At 39.3% G+C, this 7,618-nt stretch overlaps 1 protein-coding gene across 1 annotated transcript; it reads left to right on the top strand.

The window, feature by feature from the left end:
• Positions 1-3,596: 3,596 nt before the first annotated feature.
• Positions 3,597-5,462, top strand: sox3 (SRY-box transcription factor 3). Its single transcript, XM_064329192.1, has one exon. The coding sequence runs from the start codon at positions 3,858-3,860 to the stop codon at positions 4,761-4,763; it is 906 nt and encodes a 301-aa protein (XP_064185262.1). The 5' UTR covers positions 3,597-3,857; the 3' UTR covers positions 4,764-5,462.
• Positions 5,463-7,618: the final 2,156 nt, after the last annotated feature.

Below are 7,618 nucleotides of genomic sequence, written 5' to 3'. Positions count from 1 at the left end.
ATTTTACATAGAAAGAAAAAGATCAAGTCAAGCGTTAATTATGGATTATTATTATTATCCAGTGTGCCAGGTCATGGAGATGGGTCTCGTGTGGAAATTGTTTCTAGTGTCTGAGAAATTATTGCATTCCAATGGCTTTATATGCAGGTATATAAAATCTCGTCAGTTATTCCTTCGTTGGCATTACTATTTCACACTCACTTATTACCATCCGAAGTTACTTTCACTAGTCACATGTTTTTCTAAACAAAACTGAGAAATTCTATCACACAAACCCCCATTCACCATTGGTACTTGTGGACCCGTGCGCGCGCTCAAATTGTACTTTGCTGCGGTGTCTTGTCGCACGTGTGTGCGGAAATATAATTGTGCTATTTTTTCTTTTCAAATCCTTTAAAGCATTGAATGCAATATGTTTCTTGTTACACATAATATTAACATGTCTCTAATTTTTCTATTGCAGTTCGTTAACAATTAAAGTATCCTGTTTTTTACGGTTGATTATCAATTATCATTCTGACAGTAAATTATCATAGTTCAAATAACCACGGGTATATTTTACTTTCATATTAGTTTGTGTCATGGAAATTAATTTGAATCATCTTGACTGTTACGCACCCGTTATACCTTCTTAAGCGCTGTATCGCATGAGTATTGCAGTTATATTATTATCGACCACGTTAATTTCCGTATGTTTTTCCTGATGACAATGATAATGAGTCTATGATTACAACTCACGCTTAGAAATGACTAAGTAGCCAATGCCATTTTGCTTTTTAATTCGAAGTTTAAACTAATTATTAATTGTCCTTAATTCACCTATCATTTATGATCAGTCTAGGGGTGTGAGAGCATGCTCATGGGCTGTCACTGTCCATTGCTTATAGGTGCATTATTTATTTATTTTTAAGGTGACTTCTTGAACTTGTTATATTGAACAAGTTATACTGTAGCTTAATATTGTAAAATATTGTTATGTGCCTATTTATGTATGTGTGTGTGTGTGTGTGTGTGTGTGAGAGAGAGAGAGATGCTTAGAAAAAAACACTACACTATTTCTTACAACTGTGAATGTAGTTTTACTCAAAGTAACTGATAATTCCACGTCAGTTCATCTATTACAGTAGGCTATATATTTGTAGCCCATGCAACTGCGACCCCATCTGTGTTGTTATAGGAGTGCTGCAACAATTTAACCGATTTAAACATATTATATCTCTTTAAAACTACTTCGGATCCTGGAGCAAAAAAAAATCTTAAACTTCTATACAGTCTACGGAGAAACCACACCTAGCACTGAAAGACCCCGGGGCAAGAAACTAAGCTTTGCTGGTGGTCCTCTCCTTCAGCTATCAGTAATTAGGAAACTCTCCGCAACAATGCTCATTACCGAACTCCGGGGTAGCTACCAGTTTTTCTTTTCCCGCTGTCGGGTCTATTTTCATAAGGAGATTACAACTGGATCAGCCCCTCGGGTCTATTCCGATAAACAAATCACCGGTCATACACTGAATTAGTTTGAATTAGACGGCTACTAATTGGAAGTTTATAGAGTACGTCCTTGGTTCTGTTCACAGCGGGCAACTTCTGACGCCGAGCTATTTAGTAGTAGGCTACACTTAGCAATAACCTACATTCAGGTGTGTGTCACTTAGAGCCAAATAATGGTCTAAAGAAACAGCCTTAAATCGCGGTGTTTACTTAAAATTGCAATGATTTGAATTTTATAGACTGTGTAACATTGTTTCATATTTGTTTTTATGATCCGATATGGTAAACGTAGCTACTGCTTAGTTCATGATAAATGTGACTGTATCTATTTTCGGAAGATGTCAATGATGTCAGTCGTTTAATTCTCATACTACTGCATTGTTTGATATAGTGTAGCCTACCTGCACTTTTACCCCATGACAGAACGTACAGTCCCTGGTGTGATGCATAGGCCATTGAAGTAACCGGAGAAATGAAAGTCATCGAGTCCAGTACTTTATTTGATGATACATTCAACTGACCCTTTTCCATTGTATAAGCAACCATGGTAACTTGCGAAATTCTGTTCTATAACCATGAGAGCAGGGATGTGCAAAGATAACGTAGCATTATACTACTACGTGGTCTAAATCTGACAAAAAATTCATAAAATAAAACCCAATTTAATTTAATTTAAAACTCTGGAAAGATTGAACGTGCAGGTCGGAATATTCCACAGAAACTGCTGACGAAACCGCTTAACATTGACATATTGAGCCATTTAAACAGTTCACACTCTCTGTGGCTAAATGAGTGGTGTTGATGGACACCAATATATTTTCGATAGGCGGCGTGCTGTAATCATTAGCAAGTGAAAGGGTATGCCTGTGGTGAAAATCGCCAACCATAAAATCAACGGCTGCACAGTAGCAGTCAGTTTCGAGCCTTTTTCACGAAACACATGTTAATCCAGGGCTCCCGACAGGTAGCTAGTTAATAACAATTAGCACTGCTTTGTGACCGTAAGTACGAGGCCTTCTCGTACCGAGCGGTTGTTTGGCGGACAGAAAACACCGTTTACAAACAATTCAGATGCAGTTAATTCTATGACAAATATAAAACACGTTTTATATGTGTACACATAAAATACATGTTGGGCCAGCATATACCACCACGGTGGTACCAAGTTCTTGGAATATTATACCCGCCTCTTTTACCACAAGATGGCGATAATGTATTATTTTCCCCCCACTTAACCAGTGTCGTATTGCATTTTTGAGAATCCCCAAGCTTATCGGGTGACATTCAGTCTCCTATTTCCAGTCTAAATAATGGAGTATGAATCATGCACTCGATGAAAATGAAATTGTTTTTCAATGTTTTTGGAAATGAATATAATCATATTCATCTTTAGTATTTAAAGATAAATTAAGTCTCAAATGTCAGTCTGGATTTGGAAGTTAAAACCTGATTATTTCTTCCAAACATATAAGTCGTTTTTTTTTAATTCTAAGATTTAGGCTGTGGGATTTGGGCGTTCTGTGGATAATCGTATTACTTTGTTATGTAGTATAAAAGCCAGAATTGTCCTTATTTTTCAGGATTTCCAGTATTATTGAAGTGGGATAGATTGATGAGATTTTGTAAAAGGATAGATGAAACTTCTGTTTTGAGCCGGGGCCTTCTGATATTTTTCTAATTGATACTAGATCACGTGAAAATAGTCGGCGACTCTCATATGAAATTAACGCCGTGAAATAGTCTACAATCGTAGGCTTTTTATTAATAAATTAGAATTAAAACGTTTTTGTGGGATTTTTAAAGTATGTTTTAACTGCAGCAGGCTACCTGCTGTACATCGCTCCCTAGCTTTAGTTTCAAAGGCAACTTGTTAACGATTCTCTCGTAATTATGCTTCTGTAACGTTCTTATGTGCCATTAAAAACAATTTATTTCAGCGTTTCGCAGCGTAGTCTCAGACTTTATTGCAGTGTTTTTCAGTCTTTTAGCAATTTGCACCCAAGACAACGCTTGTTATCCAACTCTTCCGTTTGGATGGTAGATCGAAAGGCGCGCTGTGATTGGTTGGGAAAGAGCTCATTGTTATGATGTCAATCCTAATCACATGGCAAAGCCACTATTAACAGCTGAGGTTGGCGGACAAGTTTGCAGAGTTCTGTTCCAGAGCAGAGCGAGATAAAAGCAGAGCTGGCAAGCGGACACAAACAAGAACTGGGCATATAACTACCAAAGTGTTAAGGCGAAAGAAGAAACTTAAAACGCTTATATTCGACTTGGGCACGACTACTACCTCCCTGTTTAATGTTTTCACTTTTGTTTTAATTTTTCTTGTCTTGTGGATCGCTGAATACTTAAAAGCCGTCTGAATGTATAACATGATGGAAACAGAAATAAAAAGCCCGCACCCGCAGTCCAATACGGGCTCGGTGGCGGGCGCCAAAAACAACAACAGTGCCAACGACCAGGACCGAGTAAAGCGTCCCATGAATGCGTTCATGGTGTGGTCCCGGGGCCAACGGAGAAAGATGGCTCAGGAGAATCCCAAGATGCACAACTCGGAGATCAGCAAGCGCCTGGGTGCAGACTGGAAGCTGCTGACGGATGCAGAGAAGCGACCCTTCATTGACGAGGCCAAGCGTCTGCGAGCCATGCACATGAAGGAACATCCGGATTATAAATACCGACCACGCAGAAAGACCAAGCCCTTGCTCAAGAAAGACAAGTACTCTTTGCCCGGAGGACTCTTGGCGCCAGGTGCCACCACTGTCAACAACGGTGTCTCGGTTGGACAGCGGATGGACAGTTATGCGCACATGAATGGATGGACCAGCAGTGCCTACTCTCTTATGCAGGACCAGCTGGGCTACTCACAGCATCCCAGCATGAACAGTCAGCAGATCCAGCAGATGCACCGCTATGAGATGGCCGGGCTCCAGTACCCCATGATGTCTACTGCCCAAACCTACATGAACGCCGCGTCCACGTATAGCATGTCCCCAACCTACACACAGCAGACCACCAGCGCGATGGGCTTGGGTAGCATGGCGTCTGTGTGCAAGACCGAACCGAGCTCACCACCCCCGGCCATTACATCGCACTCCCAAAGAGCGTGTTTGGGGGACCTGAGGGATATGATAAGCATGTATCTGCCTCCCGGGGGTGACGGCACGGATCACTCCACTCTGCAAACGAGTCGGTTACACAGCGTGCACCAGCACTACCAGAGTGCTGGGACTGGCGTAAACGGAACGCTACCCCTCACTCACATTTGAAAAGACATTTCAACTTTTAAGTACTTGGGATACTTGAACACTTTGAACTCTTTGCAAAACAACGAAGGTTTCGATCATTTTTATTTTAATAATTGCGATTTTTCATCTCAAGTTGAGCGGTCCGTTTGTCAATCGTTTAAAAACGACATCTTCTGGACAGGGACTCAATATTTAGCCCGACGTACTTATTTGTATTGCAAAGAGGCTTTTATCTTGAGCATTTAAGCAATCATTTGATCTAGAAGAATGGGACTTCAACAAAAAATGCCATCCTATTTTCTGACAACGAAAATGGCATGTTGCTTCTTCAGGAGGCTTTTTCAGTAATCCGAGAGGGAAATACACTCACACGTAAATGTTTACACTTCATTTGTAGAATATCAGTTTGCGCCGGCATGTCCAACTCTGTGTAGAATTTATTTTTTATTTTCATGAACTAGTTTTAATTAAACGAATGACTGTGCTGGTCGCAAGCGCAAGTTTATTTATAGTAAGTTGTGTCTACTTTCTTTATGAAGCTTGTGAACCTCTGTCTTGTTGAAATGTTCCATTTTGTGTCATGAGTTTTTCTCTGCGGTATGTTTTGACGGTATCAGGTTAACCCATATCACGGGCGGAGAGATTTATTTAAACTGTTTCTGCGCAGTTTAAGACCATTCTTTATTCTAAAATGATGAATAAATTTGTACAAAATATAAAGACTGGTTATTGTACCCACGTGCGTCTTTTGCTCCGATGTTCTCTTGTGGCGTATCTGAGTCACGTTCATGTGTAGCCAAACAGAACCTTTTCCAGAAATGTTCTGCTTGGTGAGAGAAACAGACAGCTCATTCGGATTGGCAGAAATAATAGATTTAAAATGAACAAAGCGTCAAATTGAAAAGCAAAATGATTATCTTTGGCGATGTGTCAAATGAAGTGTGAGGAATGGCAATTTACACACCCTGTGAGTTTTAATCTTGTGTAACTTTGATATAGGGTTCGTCACAGGCTTCCATTTTAGAATTATTATTAAAAAGCCGATCTAATATTTAACATCCTGTGATTGCTATACTGAATAATTATATAGATTCCATCACATTTTAGTTGTATGATTTAGGCTACTTCTCTAATATCCAAATTTCCAAAGCAGCAACCGCATTACAGCACGTATGAAATTGTTTCTATAATATTAAAAATGATATTAAAACATTGGTGCTCAGATGATATTTAAAGCAGTAAGACGAACAAGCCTCTCTCACATGGAATTAATCTTTCTGGTTGTACGTGTCTGGCGGGAAGTTGTTAGAAACAGGAAAGCGTTTTATAATATGCAGTGTATATGCAATTATTACATCTCCTCTAGGAAAAGCTTTAAACTTTCGATTTAGTGGTAGTTCTGGGTAAGAGTCTTGACTGCAGTATTGTTAGGGCACGATAACATGAATCACTAAACAATAGAGTACTCATCACGAATTGTTTAGGAAGTGCCTCGAGGAAAACATAATATATATAGAAATATGGTTGCGCCTGCCCCACAAGTTAAATCAAGCAACGTGATTTGACAGGTAACTCTGGACGGTATTTTTGGTATGGGGACCCTGAACATATTTGAACACCTATGTCAGGATTGTCGGCTTTCTCAATGTTTTATACTAACCCCCAGTTCTACAAAATAAAATTTGACAGAAAAAACTTTTAAAAAGGTTTGCTGAATATTTACATGTCCATTGTCCACGTTTTGGACCGCCGTTATATAGGTTAAATAATTTCAAACTAAATTATAATAATAAATAAACAGCCCTCCGCAAATCTTTTAGGTTTCCTTCATTCTGAAGGCTCTGAAACTGATGAACCAACCGTATCCGCATATTTACATAAATACGATCATAGATATTTGCGGTCTGCTGCCAGTTATCGATTTACTGTGATTTTATATTTGGAGAATGTGCAAAATGTACGGTCGCGGAGCTCCCCAACATTTGTTATACATCTGTTATACATTCACAATCCCCAGTTTCGCTGGTATTTGAGGAATATAATCTAGGACTGTTGTAGCATTAATTATGGAATTGAACTGTCAAAAATAAATAAATGAAGCGCGGAGCAAAGATTTGAAATATATACAGATGTTGAGTGGTTAATTTTTACTTGGCCAGTTAATTTAATTAGTTCACAAATTGAAACATTCGATACTGAAGGTTTAGAGGAGGCCAAGTAGTCGGATTGCGCACGCCTGCTTCTGGTTTTAAAAGTTATGTTCAGAAATGAAACGCTACATTACATTATAATGCATTACATTACAGACTCTTATCCAGAGCGGCGTGCAGAAGTGGAGAAACAGAATATACCAAAGGAGTGTATTTATAATTTCTTGATGTAACCTAGTTCATTAGGACAGGACTAGGCTATAGGTTACTGGCGTGCCAAAATTGTATTTATTAAAAGCATAAAAGTTTAAAAATATGTATCTATCCACTGTTAACCACAATTTAAGACTATGGATCGAAACTTATGGACCAAGGGTCACAACATAACATATAGTATATGTCATAATTTCTAATGCCCAATTTATAAAGCCTTTGTGGTTTATGGTCAATCATGATGATTACCAGTTCTTTATGAGATGTGCATAGTCTCAGGAGCCACTGCAAAGCACCCTGGGATGTATCACCAAGACAGCAGGAGATCGGAGCTTTCGTTCGTCCAACGCTCCTTCCCACACTCTCTTAGTGTTTAATACAGCTCTCTGCACACAACCAGGATTATCCCTGTGCACCTTTTTTGGGGTGGGTGGGGCGGGGGGTGAGATTATCTTAACCTCCCTGCATTCACTGATGAGGGTCTTAAGTCATTCCACAGCTCTAGAAGCCACC

This window comes from Anguilla rostrata, chromosome 3, assembly GCF_018555375.3.
Source record: "Anguilla rostrata isolate EN2019 chromosome 3, ASM1855537v3, whole genome shotgun sequence".
NCBI lineage: Eukaryota > Metazoa > Chordata > Actinopteri > Anguilliformes > Anguillidae > Anguilla > Anguilla rostrata.
Note: the sequence above shows the minus strand (reverse complement) of the source record. Positions and strands in the feature narration are given on the sequence as shown.

Excerpts from the sequence above, each read along its gene's own strand:
- sox3 (XM_064329192.1), top strand. The coding sequence starts at position 3,858 with ATGTATAACATGATGGAAACAGAAATAAAAAGCCCGCACCCGCAGTCC.